Below are 22,640 nucleotides of genomic sequence, written 5' to 3'. Positions count from 1 at the left end.
TAGGGGGAGAGTAGTTGTTGATAGCCTGCCTTGCCTGATACAATGCTGGCTCCACCTCCTGCCAAGCGACTGATGGCTCTGTGCCTGCCATGGACGATCCTAGCCCCACCTCCTGCCAGGAGGGCGATAGCTCTGCTCCTGCCGGTATCAATGCTGGCTCCACCTCCTGCTGGGCGTCTGAGGACCCAGCCCTGCTCAGTGAATGCGCCAGGTGCTACTGCCTAGCTCCACCCACCACAGACCCAGGATGTTGGGACATCCCCGGCATAGACAAAGGGATCAAAGACGAAAAGGGGTATAAGAGAAGGACCCCTGAACCAAGAATTTAGATCACTTCTGACAAGGAACCCTGTAACCAAGGACAAGAGGCCTGCTGATCTAAGGACTGCCTACCCCTTCTGCCAGTGTGCTGTTGTTGGGGGAATCCTGCAGTGCTTCTTTATTTTTGCCAAGGAACCAGGAGAGAGGAACTGTGTGTGTACTCTCACGCTTGCTAAGAAAATCTCCAAGGACTGGAAGAGTGCCAGTCTCCTGCTGAAGTCACAGGGCTAAAGGACTTCATCTGCTAAGGTGCTATTTGCTGGAAGTGCGAATCCAGCGCCTCTGAAAGAACCAGCAATCACGACGACCGGACGCCGGGCCCGACCGACGCCAGCAGCAACGCCAGTGAGTGGGAGTACGGCTCTAGCTCCAGAGGACCTCGTGTCTGCACCGCTGCTGATCGCATCAACCGTGTGCCCACCGACGCCGTGAGCGCTGCTCACTCTGTGCAACCGCATCATCGACGACGCCTGCTGAGGTCTGCTTGACACCGAAGGCGCGACGCCGGATGGTTCGACGCCGCTGATCATCGTGTGCTTCATTTTCCAAAGTACTGTGTTGTTGGGGGTCCGTGGGACTCCGGGCTAGACGTAGCGCTCCTCGCGGTCGACGCCGAACCCTTGGATTAACTTTGCCTCCACGTCGTGTAGCCCCCGTGTGGGTTACCCTGTTGCTAAGAACTGTGTTTCTAAGAAGAAGATTTGCTTGATACTAAAGACTTTTTGCTAAAGAAGAAACTACCTTTGAACTATCCTTTTTCCTTCCCAACGTATTTATTCCGATTGTGTACAGTTTTTCGTTATTTGGTCTTGTGCTAAGCCTTATATAAAAATACTTATTTTTATAATACTACTGTGTCGTGTCCATTTGTAGTGTATTCACTGTATTACTGTATGTGGTCATAATTGCTTAACACACAGCCTCTGAGATAAGCCTGTTCTGCTCTGCCAAGCTACCAAGGGGGTGAGCAGGGGTTATCGAAGGGTGTGATCCCCTTGCCCTGACTAGAAAAGGAGTGTCCCTATTTGTCAGAAGTGCATACCTCTGCCAACTAGAGACAGCCGGTTCTAACACTAACAAAGATCAATAGAACACTATTAAATATACTTGTACACCTACATCAACATTACACACCAGCACATATCCTATTCACTTATGCAGATATCCTACTCACTTATGCAAACAATTGATCATACTTCTATTTACTAAGCTACACACTTACACAAACACCACTTTATTTATTCATGTAGATAGTAACTCATACTTACTGTTATAAAATCACTATTACAAGTATACAGTTATCTATACATCAATCATACAATCACTGAGTCTTATGTATACTTATTTATATACAACAACTGTCACATACACTGTCTTTTATATTTTTAGTTTGTTGGACATATATCATTGAGAAATATATTTACTCATCACCACACCCATAAAGAGATTCACTCACCCAATCAACTGTTTCCACATACAGTTTTAACCTCATATACCTACTAAATCAACTATTTACACATCTTTCGATAGTGACACACGTCCTTCCCAACCACACACACATTCATTCACTATCCCATACAAATACTCACTTAACTAATTAATAACTAATGTAGACTTTCACATAGCTAGTAACCAACTTATGTAGTAGTTTACACAACAAGAGATAGTGATACAGGTATTTACACAGTTTAATCACTATCCCATATATTTAGTGAGACACTTTAAATTCTTCACTTAGACAGTCAATCACATTGCTACTAAATCCTCCATTCACACACTTATACATCCAGGCAGTCTTCAAGGCAGATTGCTATATATATAAATATATATATATATATATATATATATATATCGGCAAAGTCTTCAGACCTCCACTCCCAGCGGCGAAAGAAGAGACAGACCCCACGCTTTCCAGGCAAGATGTTTTATTCAATCCTTGTGCCTTCCAAAATGCAACATTTCGACTACTAACGTAGTCTTGTTCACACATATATATTATACTTATTTAAATATCGAAGCAAACCACATTCACTGGATGATGTCATCAGTGATGTCATCAGTGACGTCACTGACCATGTCATGAATGATATAATATGTGACATCATCAGCAGTGGATTGCGGGGGCGCGAGTTATAGTTAGTACAACTATATATATATATATATATATATATATATATATATATATATTATATATATATATATATATATATATTATATATAATATATATATATTATATATAATATATTCACAGAAAAAAAACATAGGTTTCAGGGGTGTTATACATAGCTGAACATTTCACTCGTATACAACCATTGAAATTCCCCCTTTATAGTTAGTTGTACTAACTATAACATATATATGTATATATATATGTCACTCAACAAACCAAACTTTACAGGGATGTTATAGTTGAAAAATAGAATTTTTTTTAAACCTTAGAAATTCACTGAAAAAAACAATGGTTACAGGGACATTGAAGTTAGGCACAGATTTCACTTGTACAAAACCATTCACTTGTACAAAACCTGAGCTAACTATAACTTACGCCACCATAATGCACTGCTTATGACCTGACGTATTACCTCATGGCATGATCAGTGACATCATTGATGGCATCACTGATGACATTATCCACTGAGTTTAAGTGTTTGGTAAACATTCCCGAGAGTTCAAGATATATAGTAAGCTACAGCATAAGTTAAGTTGCTATTCTTTTTGTACTACTGAGTGAAACTGTTTCTAATACATGCCATCTGAGTGCACTTGACTGTCTGTATCATTGTGGGAGTGGGTGTCTGAGTGGCTGTATGAATGGGTGTATGAGTGGCTGTATAGGAGAATAAGTGGGTATGTGAGTATCTGTATAGGTTAGTGAATCCCTGTGTGAGTGGCGGTATGGGTGGGTGAGTGTTTGCATGAGTGGCTGTATTAGTATCTTTATGGGTAGATTAGTGTTTCTGTGCGAATGGCTGTATGGGTACCGGAGGGTCTGTATGGGTAACTGAGAGCCTGTATCAGTGTGTGAGTGGGTGTTTGAGTGGCTGTATGAGTGGGTGTGTGAGTGGAAGCTTGGGGGAATGAATTGGTGTTTGAGTAGCTGCATAGGTGAGTGAGCCACCCTCCTTCAAAAACAAGAAAGAAAAACCCGGGAGGAGGTGGTTCCCTGGGCTTGGGGGTCTGTGCGCCCTCCCATACTTATTTTTTATTATAGCCCATGGGGAGGTGGTGGTCCCTGGGGCCCGAGGGGGGTCCATGCAGCACCCCCATGCTATTTGTTTAAATATAGCTCCGGGAAGGTGGTGCTCCCCGGGGCTTTGGTGGGCCTACCCCATTTATTATTAGCATGAGCCCTGGTAGGTGGTGCTTCATTGACACTGCTGAATAGCACTCACTGTTCTCTGATGTGATCATTTGTCTCTGTGTTGGTCTGGGAGACTCTAGTAGCTGCAATTCCGTGTGGGTTGTGTTTACCAGAAAAGTGCTAACGTTGCTTAAAAGTGTGTTGATGTTAGACGTAGAGTCAGCAGGGTCAAATGAGTTCAAGCTTTAGGTTGTCAATGGAGGAGTCGTTAAATTACCTGAAGGATTGGTGTTCCCTTTTTGTTTTGGTTAGCCTTTGGAGCAGTTGGTTGGTTGACGTGTTGCTCTACGTGAATATGTTGATGAGGTTGAGGAATATGTGTCTTGTTCATTTTTTTAGCTTCGTTGTCTGAAAGGTTGAAGTCACCAAGGAGGATGGGTGTGTGCATGTCAGATGGATGAGGTGGTGAAGAGATCTGAAAATTTGTCAGTAATGTTCTGGTTCTTCCCAGAGAGCTGTCGAGATAAAAGGTGATGGACTGAGTTGCTGAAAGTTGAAAGTCACATGTGAAGAGTTTCACAGAGCTGAGGCTTGCTTGACTAGGATTTTGGAGTAGGAAGATTCTTGGGTGACAGTGAATACCCCTCCTTTATTGTGTGGTATGTGTGATAGATGCTGTAGCCTGTGGGAACTTTGATATGCAAGAATGTGAGGGATAATCACGTTTCTGCGATGAAGAGCACATCAAGCTTGTGACAGGTGGTTGAGTCCGGGATGTCTGGAGAGGGGTATTGCAGAGTGTGTGTTAATGTGCATGAGTTACAGTATCTGTTTGGTAGTTTGAGGGTGTGTTGGGTAGTGAGATGTTTATGAGGTTGGGTGTATGTCTTGTGTGTGTGCGCTGAGTGTGTTTCTGCAGTCTAGGCCTGGGAGTGATTGTACGCTTCTGCCATGAAGGGTGCTGCGTGAGGCACATGAGTATATCTTACATTGTAGGTTGCAGGGAAAAGGGGGTTAAGGCCCTTCAGGATCTGAGCCAAGGTCTAATAGGCCTAAAGAGTAAAAGCCTTTTCATATGTCCGGCGTTTGCTGGTGAGTTCCCAGTTGGTGGGATACCCTGTGGAGTTGACTGAGTAGGGAGAAGGCAGGAAATTATGTCTCTGCCTGAAGTGGTGGATGCTGGGAAATATAATCCATCGTTCTTTTGCCCACCACACCACCCCAGTTTGGACCCAGCCACATGCAATCAGTCTTGGCCCTGTTCCCTTGCAAGAATGTCACTTCCTCTGGAGATGGATGATGAAGAACAAAGTCTGCTTGACTGGCTTTCTCTAGTAAAGCTGGTTTTAGCAGACACCTATGATTTCACCTCCTGTAGAGGCTGATTCTGTGAAAATCACTAATGGGACATCCTGTGGCGATTGATGATGGGGGAATTCTTAGGCCAGGCAGCTGAGATCCAAATAATTACCTTTTGCAAGCTGTAGGAATTAGAGCATACATTTTGACAGAAATTCTCCAATCCGGTTCTTCCACAGAGAATTCCTTTCTCTATTTAATGAGGCAATGGTAGACATGATTGTGTCCACCTGGGATAGGTCTGCTTTTGTGTAGGCTATCCACTGTCAAGGTGCTTGTCTATTGCTCGGTTCTAGGGCATCCAATATTTCTGTCCTCCCATGCCACACCTGCACCGCTGCCACCTGCCTTCTCTTCCCCTCCCTGTGTGATAGTGAGTTTCAGTGGATGAAGACAGCACTAAGTTGTTTTCCTTGTATGCCTAATACTTCGTTCTTGCAACGCTGTATGCCTATTGGCATGATACCCCCATGCAGTTTGGGAAATGGCACCAATGTTGCTTCTCCTTAAACAGATCACATGAGAGGACGCTTTGCAGAAGTAGTTTGGAATGAATTTGGGGAAGCTATGCAACTTTTTGATCTTCTGTATATGATACCGTAGTAGACTCAAAGTCCATTGCTATTGCATACGTTGGTCCCTTGTCTGGCTGCATCGTTTTTCCACAAGTTAAGAAAAAAATAACAAACCAATATAACGTTATGGTGTGATCTTATAGGCGTATAAATGTTATTTAGCAATGTTGGTAGCTGAGACCTGCATTGCACTGTCACATGGGTCTGATTCTCTTCTTTGTGTGTCTGATGTTATTGTTTGCAGCCTGTGCCTGCAGGGTTCCTGCCTACCTGGGTTGGTATGGCATATCCCATTTGAGCTTTCATCTCAGACCCTCCTCCTGGGATGCACTGCTTTGGGAGGGATTCATGAGGTGAGGAATCTGCAGTTAGAAGGACCCATCAGAAGAATAAGTTACTTAACTCTGGTCACTAAATTTCTGTGGATAATATATCTTCAGATTTCTCACTGTCTGCCTGCCTCTCCATTCTTGGTGTTGTATGCTTAATAACACTGCTCTTTTTGTCTGTATTGCGTTCTGTCACTTTCGTCAATCTTGTTTCCGTTAAGGGCATGGAAAAAAAGTACATGAACTGATGTCAAGGCACCAGGATGGTGCATACATGGCTCAGTGACAACATATGTAGAGAGGCACTGAGTCGGGCTGGGGCCATCCCACCACCTGTTGACACAGGAAATGTAGTAATCTTTTCTAGATTCATTCCAGCACTTCAGGGAGACTGATGAGAGGAGGAATCTGCAGGTAGATGGAATTTGCGCCTGAGATATTGTTGACAAAGTTAAGTAACTTATCCTTTGCCACAACTTATGTGCTCTCAACTGTTTGATTAGTTAACATTTGGAGGGCAGCCAGTAAACACTGAATGTGTAAGCAGTTAGTTCATGACAGCTTGACACTCGCCATGCAGAGGTTGCGGTCATAAAGAGAATCAGACATCTTGCTTCATGGACCACTTCAGGCTCCTCCTTGATCCCAATGTACCATATACTATGCACCACTTTCTGGGGCGTTGTAAATCCAGTCTCTTTAACGGAAAGGGTAACAATGCCTAGGCATATTGAATTTAGATGCTAAGATGCTGGTCTGCTGTCCCAGAGAGGCCTTTATCTCGGCATTTGGTACTGTGAGCAATGAGGCACAGAATCCGAATCTTGCTCCATCCAAGGTTTGCTGTTCTGTATGAATAGTCCCTTTGCCCAGCGAAGGTTTAATGAATTCTTGGTAAGCAATGGTTGATGGTGGATGTAGGTCAATGCAGAGCTTTAGGCTGAGAGTGCGGCCACAGGAGAGTGCAAGTTTTTCAAAATGCTGATCTATAGTGTGCTCTTTCCGTAATGTGGCTATAAGTATGGTAATTTCACATTAACCCTGTTATGCTAAATCCCCTAAAGTGCGATAGTATGCCATGTTGCATAATTGCACCTCGTTCAACTTAAACTTTTAGCACGACTGGAACGCGATTAGCTGCTGTTCGCCACACTTGTGTTCTTTGCACAGTTTTTTATTGTGAAAGGCGCCCATGCGTTCAAAATGGAAGAAAGGATGCATTTCGAACTACAATATAGCGTCAAATGCCTATTTTTCATAATTTCACAATATTTTCCTGAAATTTTTATTAATTATGCAAATCTGAATGAATCAAATGTTGCACATCTCTGCTCTCTAGCCATTGTTGGTGCATGTCCACCTTGTAAACTCTACCAATGGAAAGCGCGATTGCCCAAAATGTAGGTACGACGATGCCTGTCACATTCAGTCTGGCGGAGCTGTACGTCTTGTCTTGCTTGTGGTGGGGTTAATATTATTTGTGCAGTTACCATATTCCCTTTTTTCTTCTTTTCACTTCTCTGCAGGAAGAAAAGAAGGAGCACCCCAGAGAGTGCTGGGCTGTTCCCATGGCTGCTTACACTGTGCTAATGAGGTGCCTTCGGGAAGGGGTAAGTCTCTTTTATTGGCCTCTGTAGAAATTCTCCACTGTAATAACCCTTCAGGCTCTGGAAGAATTGTAGCCTGCAGCGGTGCCGGATCCTGTCAGCCGAGCATCGCTCCTGAATTTAAATAATTGTGCTCGATCCTCGCCTTCTATCAGCTCGCTGGCATGGAGCAGGTGTTGCTACAAGTCTCCATGTAGGAGTTATGAAGCGCTACCTGTTTTCTTGGAGGGGCATCAAGAAAAGACTTGTGTAATATTTCATTTGTTAAAGTTCTGGGTTTCTTTCTTAGCTAACAACGAGTAAAACCGAGGCCTGATAAAGCATTTCTCTTCTGCACGCTGAAGAAAACTCAGATGATGTATCCTCATGTCTTAGTCCCATCAGGAATGGCCTTCCCAGGCCGTCCAATCAGGCTCAAGCTTGCAGGAAAACAGCTGGTCGATTAGCTTTGATTTGAACCGTCTGTCGCATCGCCGAGCAGCAGGGTTATATTAATAAATGTCAAAGGGCAAAACTAAATTTGGGAGTAAATATTCCTGATCCCCGCTTAGCCGTGAAAACCACTGATGCCTTTCCCCCTCAAAGAGTTGTAGTGTGCCTTTGTTATGACATGTCTGCCCCTGTAACACAATCTCTGGCCAAGGCAATGCTGGAAGGGAAAATCATACCCTTGGCAAAAGTAAACTGCCTCTATGCTAACGTTAATTTAAGAACAATAAAACAGGAATATGCCTTCATTAGTTTAGAATCACGACATGCACCATGTGCAGTTTCCAACTTCTTTCATAGTTGTAAATGCATAAAAGACTGATCGGTATTTACATCTATCTGTTTTACCTTGATGACTATGTAGGTAGGTATGAGGCAGAATCCCAGGAAATGACGTAGCATTTCTGAACAATTAGCAGTTTGAAGAATCTTCACCTATGTTGGTGATTGGAAAATGAGATTCTATCATTTTCAGGATGTAAAGTATTCTCTTGACTAAATACCCAGAAATGGCTGGCACTGCTACTGTTAATTATGTTCATGTTAAGAGGCTGTGTCTAGCGCTCAAGAAAAATGGCAGCTCTGTAGCAGATCTACGCACCCCATCTCCCCCAAACATGGCGCAGTGGAAGGAGTCGCTGGGCCTAACTGTGGCGATGGACCATTATTTCTGCCATCTCCGCTGAGAAGTCGTCAGAGAAGATCACCTGCTCCCTAGTGCATGCTGCAGTAGAAAACCTGGTGGCTGCCAACAGCACAGAACGAGACAAATGTGGTCTGGGCATTTCAAGCAATGAGGAGTGAGGGAAGTCCAGCACAAACTAGCTTGATACAAGCAGTGTTCCAATCATCACTTTCCTGGTCCATGCTCCTCACGGTGGCTCACAGATTGCACTCCCTCCCTGTGCGATGATTCTGACTAATCTTACCTGCTAGAAATCAACAAATATTACTTATCCACTCTGGGGTTAAGTACATGACACATATTGGACTGTCTACTTCTGTGCTTTGCTTTGTAAAGCCAACAATGGCAACTGAAGCGCTCACACAGCAGTCACAGGATCTAAAGTCGTAGGGTCTGTCATAATGGTAAGAAACTTCACCCAGCTGGAACGGGAAGAAAATGTCCAAAAGATTTACTTATTCTTGGAACAATAATACCAAATGGGATGATCTCACATGAAACGTATCTACAAGCAAAAGTGTCCGTGTAGGTGACGAATAACAAGAAATGCATTATTTTGTCAATACCCAACATATATTGTAAACACAAAAAATGTAGAAAATAAAAGGCTTCACCAGTTCTAAACACAGTAGAAAATCTATAAAGATAGTGGTTGTAAAACACAGCTTAGATGTATATTCATCACTTTTAAACGAGAAAAATCTACTCATTGGCTACAGTGAACACACAGTGCTGGTAGTGAAAAAGGAGTCCGAAATTCGTACAAAATATAAAGAAGCAACCAAAAACACTCAGGATAGTTCATTAGAGAGAAGCACCTACAATTAAAATTGGTATTACCAAATGGCCTTTACTGCTGTATTGCTGTCCTAGGCGTTTCAACCCTGTATGAATGACTAAGTCATTATTAGGCCCAAGAAGAATTTTACTGAGAACAAGAGTATAGACACTGAATAGAAAGAAAGACGAAATCACAATAAAATGTCAGCACCTACTGAATATGTATGAATGAGCCCGGTCATGTCTTAACAAAGTACCTGTAGTTTTTAAAAATGGTAACGTTTTCCTACAAAGAAAAAGATAAAGGAAGAATGAGACAAGGAGACCGACAATCTCAGGCTGCGATCTGTGAATATATGCAGTGAAGGGTGTACTCAACAACTTCCTTCTACACCCAGCCATACTTTAGATGCCTGAACCCGATGCACAGTTCGCCGGGTTCTGTTGTTTGCATGTACAATTGACTCATTAGGTGAGTCTGGTGTTCCACTCACCTACTGTATTGCTGTTGTTGTTTTTATAATGTTTTTCCACAGGGGCATGCTCACTACCTTGCTCACTGAGGAATAGCATCCACACTGAATTTGATTGGTTTTAATCCTATATGCAAAGCTGCACTTTGTCTAGCATGACATATGGAATGTGCGAGGTCACCTATTTGTTTGTTTGATATCATGTTCCCTGTTGTGTTTTGCTCTTTTGTCTCCCACTCTAGGCAGATGCAGCGCAACACAGGTACACTACTACATGGAGCACCTTTCCTTGTTGTGAGATTTTTTTAGAATCATACACTAGATACTCAGATAGATCCCATAAACGTAGGCAGTTTTCTTTAAAGATATTTTCTTTATTGAGGTCCTGAAGAATCGTGAGTCATTGTACAGACGCGAGAAACATGTTGACCATTTAAAGCACACACTAACCGAGACTCAAATAGGGAACATAGCATTCCAGCGAGTACCGGCTAGTTTTTCTTTTTAATTAAAGCAGGGGACCCCCAGAATAAACTTGATCCTGGTACTCCTAGCTTTATTTTAACTCACATATACGTCTACGCTGTTCTGGCCCCACACCCGCACTTCACCTGACGGCAGTTGGATAAAAGATATCCGCCAAAGTGCCCCTCTTTGAGGTGTCGCCCGTTGGTTATTGCACCGCCGACCCAATGAGGAGCAGCCCAGATGATGAAGCATGACACCTGAAAGGGTGTGTGAGGGCATTACATCCAACAAAATGGCAGCCCAGCTGTAGGACTCATCAAGTCCATACAGTATCCAAACCTTAGTGTGACACATACATTCATTAGTTTGAGGAACAACCCAGCATTCTTTAGAACACTTGTACTCACAGTGGCCCACTAGTTAGAAAGACTCACATTGTTATCACAGATGCAGTGAAAACCCCTAAATTGAAGGTAAAGACACGTCATGAGCCTAAACAATGAGTTAATATTGGAGAAGAGGTAAAGGATTAGACTTACTTACATGGCTGGCGCAAATGAGTCTGATGGACAGTCACTGTAAGGGAGTGCCACCCTCATGACTCAAGGAATGGCACAATGGGCGAGTCCAGGTATGGTATTTGTGGAGTTGAAAGGGAATATCAAGTGAGTCACCAATGTCACCAAGTAACTGAAGTAGACAAAATTATGAGGATGTATTGAGGGACAAATTAGAGCTCCAAGAGGCGAGGGAGATATCCCAGCTTCATAGGGTACAGCACCCATTTGGTATCAAGAAAGGATTGATAGAGCAGCTGGTGTAAAGGCTCACAAGGCTGTTGTGAACATTGTGACAAGTCCCGATTAGACTTTTTCTATTCTCATCTTGTACTTGCCTGCATACTCTTTTATCTTCCGATTAGAAAGTATGACGTTTTAGACACATACAGAAGTGTTCGCATAATCTCTTCTTCCTGCCTAGGTTGACATATTTCTGTTTTATTCTGATCGCTGCCATTGCAGTGTTGACACTTGGTGAAAGTCTATTGTTTCTTTTTAGGGGCAATGTATCTGCAAGAAAAATCTAGAAATATCTTTTGTCGCCATACTTATTTGTCTAGTTAGGACTTTAATACAACCAGCTGTATAAACCTGCGATACATCTGGCAATCAGATACTATTAAAACTCAGATATTTGACCATTAATTATGACAAGAATCTGGGAGCAGGGTAGAGATGTGGCCTTGAGCCCAGCACTGCTTATCATTACCTGGCAAAGCCTGTAATGCAGAATAGCTAAATAGTGAGGTTATGCTGAGTAATCCATTTTAAGGAACTTTATTTATAGGCTTGCCATTTTCTGCTTTTGCTCAATTTTAGCATAGAGCTTAGAAGTAGCAATAGGGTGGTAGGATCCTAGGACCTTGTTAACCATGTTTGGAATGTTCATGTTGTTGGTGTGTTTACAGATGGTCCGGGGCCTGGCCAGCCAGCTATACTGGACCCCTCCCCTCTCCTAAGGTGGCAAGGAACCTAGGGGTTCTTGTTGACACACATTTATCCTTAAAACCCCAGATCTCAGTTGGTTAAAACAGCATGCTCGATACTTAGGATATCCTCAGATTCCTTCCCTTGGAAACCTAGAAAACAGTGGTGCAAGCACTGATCCTATCCAGGCTGGACTATGTCAACATCTTGTACCTAGGAGTCCCAGGGTATCGTATCCATAGATTGCAAAAGATACAAAGCATGACAGTCCACCTTCTCTTTAACCTTTCCAAACGCTGCTCATTCTCCCAGTACCGTAACCAGCTGCACTGGCTCCCAGTGAAGAAAAGGGTAACTTTTTCAGCTTTGACAGAGGCACTTTCAGTATTCTACAAGACAGGTCTCAATTACCTACATGACAGGATGACATTACACTACCCCAGAAGATCCTTGCGGTCAAGGTAAGTTCATCTGCTGACCATTCCCTTCACCAAACTTAAGAAGTGGGTAGCTCTGCCTGTTTGGTTCTGGCAGCTAAACATTGGAATGACCTTCCCTTTCCCCTTACATGTTTACAGGATAAAAGCTGTACCACAAACAGCCGAATACCGATCTGTTCAAAGGATGAGGTGGTTAGGTGCCCCTCCCAATGGCTACATACCCTAGCTCTGGGTCTCTCTGGCAGTAGCTGAGCGCTCTACAGATTCCCTTCATTCATTTATTTATGTTGTTTTTGCTGGCTGTGTCATGCATTACTTCATTTATTTTTGTGTTTGTGGTACCATTTATATTTTATACACTAGACTTCGCTTTAGAAATACGCATTTTAAAGCTGTATCTCACGATTTTTGTGCTATTTTGAGTGTATTATTGGACAAAAGAGAATTTGCAGTTCCACTGTGTCCCAGAACTCATCTAGTGGGACTTGTTGTGACCAGGATGCAGTATTGCTCAGTGGCTCATATACGGCTCACATTCCAACTGGATTTCTTTTTTATTTTGGTACACTAAAGAAAGTCCTTGCACCGAGGGATAGAAATCATACCCCTTCAGGTCTGAGGTGGACACCCAGAATGTGACATTTCCAGAATGAGGAATGCAGTGCTGACATCTGTCAAGTCACTGCAGTAGCGTGTGATCAGCGTTATGTGGCAAGGTGTCAGAAAAGCAAATGCGCTTGAACATACAAGTGGACTAAGTGTTTTGTTGCATGCAGAGCTAGGAGCACCACAGTGCTTGATGGATGTGATGGCACCCTTTCATTACATGGTGTTGTGATGATACATGACGCGTCACAGCGTTTGATGAAACAGTATGTGTGGGTATCCAAATAAATGGAGAATAGTACTTTATGAATGATAACCCAAGGCAATCGGTTAAGCACAATGGTAATTCATAGGGGAAAAGCAACAACAGAGGTATTGGTGTACAGCCATATGAATTTAATAGAGTCCATCTGAATGGAAAATGGATTTTAATCCCCCTGTCTCTTTGGGTCTGTGGATCGCTTCTGTTGTATATATATGCTTAGAGCAATCATAGCACTCTGTGACCAACAGTCTGTGATCTGGCAAGGATTTCAAGGTGCTTCCCATCTCGGTGCTTACCAAACGACAATCTACGCCAATTGGTGCTGGATTTAAATTTTCACTCTCAAATGCACCCACATAATGCTCTTAGTAACCTGCAAAGTTGCCTCGCCATATTTTAGAATAGCAAACTCTAATCAAAGAGGCATTGATTACCTACTGCAAATTGTCCACAAAGGTCGTACATCACTGTCAGCTGACACACCTCAAGAAGTCATCTTACATATTGGTGTGCATCAGAGGAAATATCCTAAATATGTCCGACTCCAAGGAGAGACAATGAAAGGACACCAAATAATTCAAAGCTGACCAAAAACACAGTAAACCACAATCAGCGGTTGTGTAGTCTCTGATAAAAGGGAAGAGTGGCACAGGAGCCTCTATGTACCTGAGCCTGCAAAGACTAGTAGCATTGCCTACCTTAGTGCAGACTGCAAAAACGAATATCAACATAATACAAAGCAACATTGTTGCATTAGAAGGAACTTTCTTGAATTTGGAGGTAGCGTCTCAAGATTGAAATGAAAATCACTCTCATGGAAGGTGACAATTTGAAGTTTAAAAAATAACTGAATACTCATTCAAGCAAGATCAGAACCTTTGATAGAGGAATCATGGAATTGGAAGAATGCAATAGAAGAGGTAGCCTAAGAATATTTGGCCTCCCTGAATACACAGAAAACATGGCAGCTTCTTGTGTGTCCTCCCTTGAGTCTTGGATTACATAAACCCTGGGCATAATATTTAGCAGAATGTTTGGGATTGAGATGGTCTTATACAGAGTACCAATGATGAAAACCAGATCCACAAACTTCCATTGATTAAGCTAGGTGCCCCCCCATTAATCACCTCCAAATTGTGCACGGATGACATGTTCCTACTTGATGTATTAGTTGGTATGTGGTATGAATTAATTCTAACAGAAAGGAAAAACATGAAACTCCTGTCAGTACATTTAAAGGTGCTATCAGCCCAATACACCAAAGGTGCAAATACCACAGTAAATGCATACATTAATGGAAGACACACCGAAGCGCAATTTGGAGCAAATGGACACCTTCCTGCAATTAGTTAAACCATCCCGACCAGGCTTTAGCTTTAATTCCTCTTTGTTTTCTATAAAATGCACCTGAAATATTACTGTGCATCATAAATACTACAATTATTCAGTGGAAAGCCTCCACCAGTTACGTAATTCTCATCATCCTCTTTCAGTACCAGTCTCCTCTCTTTTGAATTTTTCCCTTCCCTTTCTGTCCTCTTGTTGGACTTGGCCCTTTCCCCCAAAAATTTTTTGCTTTTTGCCTCCCCTAATTTGGGATGTCTCCCCCATGGGAATAAACCTGTATAGGCCATGTGTGGTAAGAGTGGCCCTGTTCTAAAATGAAATGTCACGAAATGGTGTGCAGGAAATATTCCCCCATGTTAGAAATGCACCTGACTGAAAGGTTCTGTAATTAAAGTGGATGCCATGGCCATGGGTTTTGCCACCGGACTGCCGTAGGTCAGCGGTCTAGATATTATTACCCAGCCACCCTTAGCTTTTGGAGGGAAGCCTGTCACCCGGAGGTGTTGCGGGGCTCCCGTGCAGAAGAGGGAGCCCCGGGAAAAGCATCTGGACCGGGAGCCCGCCCCGCCGGTCTGAGCCCCACCGGCCAGGGGAAGTCCGTAAGAGGCCACAGAAGTCCCGGAGATACCCGGGTGATGCTGCCGGTAAGAGAGGAGCCGACCCACCTGCCTACGCCGGTGCGCAAGTGTCCGCCAAGCCCAACCAGCGGACAGAGGGACCCGGGTGAGGAGAGCCCCGCTGTGCCCACCGATTCGGAGCGAGAAGGAAGGGGCTTCGAGGCACGTGTCCGTGCCTGCCCTCCCCCCGCCTTGCATAAGAGTCCCTGAGGACCCCGCAGCAGAGGGTCGGAGCCCACAGGAGGAGGTGGGGGGGGGGGCCTCGAGGCACATTGTCGGTGCCTGGCCCCCCCGCAGTGAAGATCCAGCTCCCGTGTTGGGGAGAGAGCCCCGCCTGCCCACAAGCCTGAATGGGTGGGCCGGAGGCAGAAGAGGAACCCAACAGTAGCTGGTGAGTGGGGCCTTAATTAGACTGTGACGGGGTGGAGAGGGCAACGGGGCACAGGGTCGGTGTCCGCCCCCCCCAGGACTTGGAACAGTAGAGACCTCGTGATAGAGCACAATGTGTTAGGTGCCCCCAGTTGGCCCTGCTTGGATGGTAGTCGTACCCTGAACTGGGCGACAGCCTGAAGTGCGAACTGTTGTAGGCTGGATGTCAATGCTTTGCCCCAGGGTCCCCCCAGGAATTATTGATGTCCCTTCTGCCTGCATATGCCTCGAGGAGGGATGGCCCTATGTTGAGGTTCCGTGCCTAGAGCCAGGCCCGTGTTAAATGCATTTAGGCTGGGGTATATGCTCCCAGGTTCAAGGTTATTTAGGCCTGGTTTATTTTAGGTGTTCCATCCGGGGCTAAAGCTGTTGACGCCACTGAGAAGAGCAGCGGACCCGGCCTCATGATTAAGGCCTATACCTAATGTTGAGGCCCTCATGCTTTCATGCTCAACGAAATGTTCTTCCGGTGTGTCAGGGAATGGTTGTCCTATATATATATATATATATTGAAATGTTTTACTCCTGGTACAGGGAAGGGTGATTACAGCTTATCGCTGCGGCTAATGAAAAGTTTTACATTTGGGAAAACGTTTTACATTGAAGGAAATGTTATATCCTCATTTAATGCACCGCTGATTCCTGCTGCAGGAAGTGGTTTATGCTGGCATAAGTAGTTTCATACCAGGCCCAGGGTGATACTCCATGCTAAAGAGGGAACCTTGTTGTCCCCTTTTATTACAGGTGACCTGCTCCGATGCTGGCCTGACGTGTCATTTCAGGCCCCTGGTTACATCCCATGTTAATGAGCAAGCCTTGCTGCTTTATTACAGGTGCTCCTGTCTGTGATCATGTGCTGTGATGCCATGAAGTTTTTCCCTTAAAGGGGTTGTGTTGAAGTTAAAAGGCATGAGGTGTATTTAGGCGTAATGTTGCAGTTTGCAATTACAGCCTACCACTAAAGATTAGAGCCTGAGTTGGCCCCGCCATATTGACCCCAGGTTTAAAGTCAATTTAATTACATTCTTGTCATTTCAGCCACGGACTCATGGACTCAACCATTTCTCCCATTGTCCCCTTGTAAATAATCCCCCCTGATATACTTGTCTCTGGCGCCAATTGGCGTCCTGTTGTGACTACCACTGTTTTGCATTTTTTTGCCTTGCAGGTTGGAGATATACTAAACTACTTCTTTTTCCAACTCAAGCTGGTGTCCTGCCTCTTTTGTGCGGTGCCTGATGAGTCGTATGTGCGTGGATGCTTCACATGTCCTCCGTAGTTTGGCCTGCCCGCTCTGCTCCATGCTACCCCCCCCTCCCCCCGGAGATTTGGTAACCCCATTTCTCACATTGGTGGCAAGCAGGGGGGATAGGTCTTGTGTTTGCGCAGTACCACAGCGGCCCCGGGTTACACCGCAAATAGAGCAGTTAGAGTAATCACAGTCTTTTTGTGGGGATTATTGCTTGGCTGAATACTTTGTTTTCTGTATTGCTTCCTCCGGAAAAGTGTTTTGAATTGTGCCCCCTTGTTCCACTGTGGGTGTGTCCCGGGTGTACCTCGCCACGATGGGGTTGGTTTATGAGGAGGTGGAACTGATGGAGTACACTGAGCAGGATGTGATAGATTTCCTCAAGGAGAGAGGGATACCCCCAGTAGGAAACATTAGAAGAAAGTTATTCCTCTGAGGCCCTCAAGAAGGGGGAGCCCTTAGAGATCGGTGGGGACTTGTCTGATTATCCCCCAAGTATTTGAGGGTGGATGGGGTAGAGGCCAGAGGGAGGGCTCCCAATCCATAACCCTGGAGGGCAATTACCCTGATGAAGAGGAGTAAGAGTTTGACAGGGCAGAGACTCCAAAAGCTGATGACCCCAGAGGTAGGGAGTCTCGCACTGGGTCCAGTCCCGGGGGCACTGCCTCATCCCTTTCCCTGTCCCCAGAAGAGTGGGTAGATAGGAGGGAATAAAGGGAGCGTCTGCTAGCGCTGGAGAAGCTCAGGTTGGAGCAGGCCAAGGAGTTAGCGCAGCTGAGGGAGATTGAACAGAGGCTAGAGACAGAAATGGTCCTAGCCCAGGAGAGGATGGCAGAGGCGGAGAGGGCCTATGCCAGAGAGAGAGCAGCTCAGGTCGGTAGGTTGTCCCCTGAGAGTGGTTTTAGGAGTCTGGATACACCGGTGAGGGTGGGATCCAGTGGTGGCAGCAAGTGTAGGTCCAGTGCAAGGAGTCCCACTCCCGAAGCCCAGGAGACTGTGCCTGATTCCCAGGAGGAGGGGGACGGGTTAGTGTTCAGGGGCAGGGGAAAACTGTCCCACCAGTCCTGGGGAGAGTTTGAGGAGGAGTGTTGGACTGCATTGGAGGATTGGGTGGTGAGGAGAGCAGTGGAGGATTGGGAAGGGCTGTGCCATGCCGTTATCCGGGAGCACATGCTGAGGAGTTGTCTCCCAAGTCTGCGTCACCATCTGTTGCAGTGCGGGTTCTCAGACCCCAGGGAACTTGCACGGGAGGCAGACCTCTGGGTAAATGCCAGAGCGTATGGGAAGGCTGAAGGGAGTGATCCTGAAGGGAGTGGTGCAGGGATCTTCCGACCCAGCGAGGCGGAGGAGGTGAGGAATGGCCCAGCTAGGTCCCAGGATAGTGAGAGGGTTGTAGGGCCTCACATCCCAACTATAGGAGGGAGTGAGACGGGGAGGTGTCCCGAGGTGCCCCAACCGCAGTCACAGGGCCTGGAGGGTTCTTTTAGGGAATCCCAGGTTGGGGGCCGAGGCTGTCCTGATGTGCCATCCAGTGGAAGGGATCCCTTCATGTCAGGAGGACCCAGAGCATCAGTAATCGGAGTGCCAGTGGTTCGGGGGTCTGACCAGTCGCAGGGTTTAGATCCTGGACTGGGGCTTCAGGTTCAGGGGTTGCCTGGCCTGGAGGGTGGGGTACCCGTAATTAAGGTCCCCACCGGTTTGACTTCCAGGGGTACTTTTCCCGGTGGGAGGGTGCGGAACTCTGGGAGGGGGTGCAGAGGGAGGAAGGACTCTCCTCTGTCACCGGTCCAGCCACAGGACGCAGATCCCGGGTTGGGTGGCCAGGGAGAGGAGTTGCCTGCCCTGGCGGGTGCGACGACTGTAAACAGTGTCCCCCCGGAAGTGACTCTCAGGGGTACTACTCCAGTTAGGAGGGTGCGGAACTCTGGGAGGGGGTGCAGGGGGAGGGAGGACTCACACCTGTCACCGGGTCAACCTGAGGGCGACTCCAGGTTGGGGAGAGAGTGGTGTTATGAGGGTGTACCGCGTAGGAGATGGCGGAACCCTAGGAGGAGAGGTAGGGGGAGGAGAGCCTCGCCCCTGAGTGTTGGTCAGCCTGAGGGTGTAGACCCCAGGTGGGTGGACCATTGGCAATTTGGAAGGAGGAGAGTGGTTCAAGGGTACTACGAGCCTGAGGCTAGAGCCTCCCACTCTGTGAAGGAACAAGGGCCAGAGACGTATGGACGGCCCAGAGACCCGTCCTGGCCACACCCCACTAGAGAACACCAGTGGGGTGGTTTGGTTGTCAACAGGAGGGATGCGAGAGAGAACCATTGGGTTCCAGAGTGGAGGAGAAACTGCAGGTGCTCCTGTAGTTGCGGTCCTGCGTCCACCTTTTTCCGTCCCAAGCAGGGAAGCCCATTAAGGCAATGATTGGCCTACCCTGGCTTTTGGCTGGGGGAGTTGTGTTGGACTTGGCCCTTTCCCCTAAAAATCTTTGCTTTTTGCCCCCCTAATTTGGGATATCTCCCCCATGGGAATAAACCTGTATAGGTCATGTGTGGTAAGAGTGGCCCTGTTCTAAAATGAAATGTCACGAAATGGTGTGCAGGAAATATTCTCCCATGTTAGAAATGCACCTGACTGAAATGTTCTGTAATTAAAATGAATGCCATGGCCAAGGGTTTTGCCAGCGGACTGCCGTAGGCCAGTGGTCCAGATATTATTACCCAGCCACCCCTAGCTTTTGGAGGGAAGCCTGGCACCCAGGGTGCTCAACCCCTCCCCTTGAGCCAGTTTAGACCAGCTTGCCCCTAACATTCTAGAAGGTTCTGGCACTGACTGGGAGGAGGGTATAAGTAAGGGGATGCGCCACCAGAGAGGGAGACACGGAGCTGGGACAGGAACGTGAGGGGACCTGCTGCGAGGTGTTACCGCCACATGGGCCTGTGAGCTGGGCCCTGCACCCCTAAACCCCCCCCTCTGCTGTCCCCTGAAGTAGGAGGGCCCAACTAGGTCCCTGTCACTATTGGGACCTTGTGCCTGCCAGACGCTGTGCTGCGAAGCGCTGTATGGGGATGATTGTACCCCCAAGGAGCTGTGCTGTGAGGAGCTGCCTGTTAAGCACTATAGCTTCGAAGCGCAAGAGAAGTGAAGTGCTGCTGGCCTTTCAATCGCAATGTGATCGGCCTCCCAAGCGCTGTCCTGAGCACTGTGCTGCGTGGGACTTTCCTGCTCCACCCCAGCGCTGTGATCCCTTGAAGCGCCGAAGCACTGTGTGGCCTGAGGGAAGTGCCTCCATTCTGGAGCGCGTGGAGTCTGCGCTGATGAGGTGGTAAATAATTAAATAAAAGGGAGCCTACCCCTTACTGCCACCGAAAATCACCGTCGCAGCCCGGGCGCAGAGGAAACTGTGGCGCTGCCAAGGAGACCCCCGCTGTTGTTGTCATCGTTGCGGTGGCCCCCGGGACCAGGAGAGGGCCGCCGAGGGGTATAGAGGGCCGCACTAGGCCCTGAAGCGGGCAGGGCCTGCATCACGTGACGGGGGAGAAGCGACATCACTGGCCGCGCCCCCCCATCGGCCGCGTACTGACTGGTTGGCGCCGTCGCGCCCATTGGATGGGCGCGCCCTGATTGGCGGTGGACGCCGCGCCCCCACCTCACTGGGCATTCATTGGTGGAGGCTGCCGCGGCATCGAGGAGGGAACCCGGAGCCCGTCGGCTCCAGATCGTCGTCCCGGGTCCCCGTGAGGAGGAGGGAACCCGGGGGAAGCCGTCGGAGGAGTTGCGGGCCTCCCGTGCAGAGGAGGGAGCCCCGGGAAAAGAGACGGGAGCGGGAGCCCGCCCCGCCGGTCTGAGCCCCACCGGCCAGGGGAAGTCCATAAGAGGCCACAGAAGTCCCGGAGGAACCCGGGTGACGCCGCGGGTAAGAGAGGAACCGACCCACCTGCCTCCGCTGGCGCACAAGTGCCCGCCAAGCCCTCCTAGCGGACAGAGAGACCCGGGTGAGGAGAGCCCCGCTGTGCCCACCGATTCGGAGCGAGAAGGAGGGGGCGTCGAGGCACCTGTCGGTGCCTGCCCTCCCCCGCCTTGCATAAGAGTCCCTGAGGACCCCGCAGCAGAGGGTCAGAGCCCACAGGAGGAGGTGGGGGGGGCCTCGAGGCACATTGTCGGTGCCTGGCCCCTCCGCAGTGAAGATCCGGCTCCCGTGTTGGGGAGAGAGCCCCGCCTGCCCACAAGCTTGAATGGGTGGGCCGGAGGCAGAAGAGGAACCCAACAGTAGCTGATGAGTGGGGCCTTAATTAGACTGTAACGGGGGTGGAGAGGGCAACGGGGCACAGGGTCGGTGTCTGCCCCCCTCCAGGACTTGGAAAAATAGAGACCTCGTGATAGAGCGCAATGTGTTAGGTGCCCCCAGTTGGCCCTGCTTGGATGGTAGTCATACCCTGAACTGGGCGACAGCCTGAAGTGCGAACTGTTGTAGGCTGGATGTCAATGCTTTGCCCCAGGGTCCCCCCAGGAATTATTGATGTCCCTTCTGCCTGCATATGCCCCGAGGAGGGATGGCCCTATGTTGAGGTTCTGGGCCTAGAGCCAGGCCCGTGTTAAATGCATTTAGGCTGGGGTATATTCCCCCAGGTTTAAGGTTATTTAGGCCTGGTTTATTTTAGGTGTTCCATCCTGGGCTAAAGCTGTTGACGCCACTGAGAAGGTCAGCGGACCCGGCCTCATGATTAAGGCCTATACCTAATGTTGAGGCCCTCATGCTTTCATGCTCAACGAAATGTTCTTCCGGTGTGTCAGGGAATGGTTGTCCTATATATATATATATTAAAATGTTTTACTCCTGGTGCAGGGAAGGGTGATTACAGCTTATCGCTGCGGCTAATGAAAAGTTTTACATTTGGGAAAACGTTTTACATTGAAGGAAATGTTATATCCTCATTTAATGTACCGCTGATTCCTGCTGCAGGAAGTGGTTTATGCTGGCATAAGTAGTTTCATACCAGGCCCAGGGTGATACTCCATGCTAAAGAGGGAACCTTGTTGTGCCCTTTTATTACAGGTGACCTGCTCCGATGCTGGCCTGACGTGTCATTTCAGGCCCCTGGTTACATCCCATGTTAATGAGCAAGCCTTGCTGCTTTATTACAGGTGCTCCTGTCTGTGATCATGTGCTGTGATGCCATGAAGTTTTTCCCCTAAAGGGGTTGTGTTGAAGTTAAAAGGCATGAGGTGTATTTAGGCGTAATGTTGCAGTTTGCAATTACAGCCTACCACTGAAGATTAGAGCCTGAGTTGGCCCGCCATATTGACCCCAGGTTTAAAGTAAATGTAATCACATTCTTGGCATTTCAGCCACGGACTCATGGACTCAACCATTTCTCCCATTGCCCCCTTGTAAATAATCCCCCCTGATATACTTGGCTCTGGCGCCAATTGGCGTTCTGTTGTGACTACCACTGTTTTGCATCTTTTTGCCTTGCAGGTTGGAGATATACTAAACTACTTCTTTTTCCAACTCGAGCTGCTGTCCTGCCTCTTTTGTGGTGTGCCTGATGAGTCGTATGTGGGTACTGCGTGGATGCTTCACATGTCCTCCGTAGTTTGACCTGCCCGCTCTGCTCCATGCTACCCCCCCTCCTCCCCCCCTGGAGATTTGGTAACCCCATTTCTTACACCTCTCTTCTGTTTTACGTTATGTTATGCAGATTTGTAGGGCACACTATCACCTGGGAGAGCTTCCTGGTGCAGAGCAGGGGTGCGTCTAGGCACACCTAGGGCCTGGTGGGACTACTTGAAAAGACAGGTGTTCAACTTCTAGCGAAATTCA

At 47.3% G+C, this 22,640-nt stretch overlaps 1 protein-coding gene across 1 annotated transcript in view; it reads left to right on the top strand.

The window, feature by feature from the left end:
* Positions 1-22,640, top strand: part of ULK4 (unc-51 like kinase 4) — a 1,855,260-nt gene that overhangs the window by 585,077 nt on the left and 1,247,543 nt on the right. Inside the window, exon 19 of the mRNA XM_086941729.1 lies at positions 7,413-7,496. Within this exon, the coding sequence (XP_086797855.1) occupies positions 7,413-7,496 (84 nt within the window). The remainder of the gene's footprint in view (positions 1-7,412; positions 7,497-22,640) is intronic.

The sequence above is a fragment of the Lissotriton vulgaris genome, chromosome 10 (assembly GCF_964263255.1).
Source record: "Lissotriton vulgaris chromosome 10, aLisVul1.2, whole genome shotgun sequence".
NCBI classification, from domain to species: domain Eukaryota; kingdom Metazoa; phylum Chordata; class Amphibia; order Caudata; family Salamandridae; genus Lissotriton; species Lissotriton vulgaris.
Note: the sequence above shows the minus strand (reverse complement) of the source record. Positions and strands in the feature narration are given on the sequence as shown.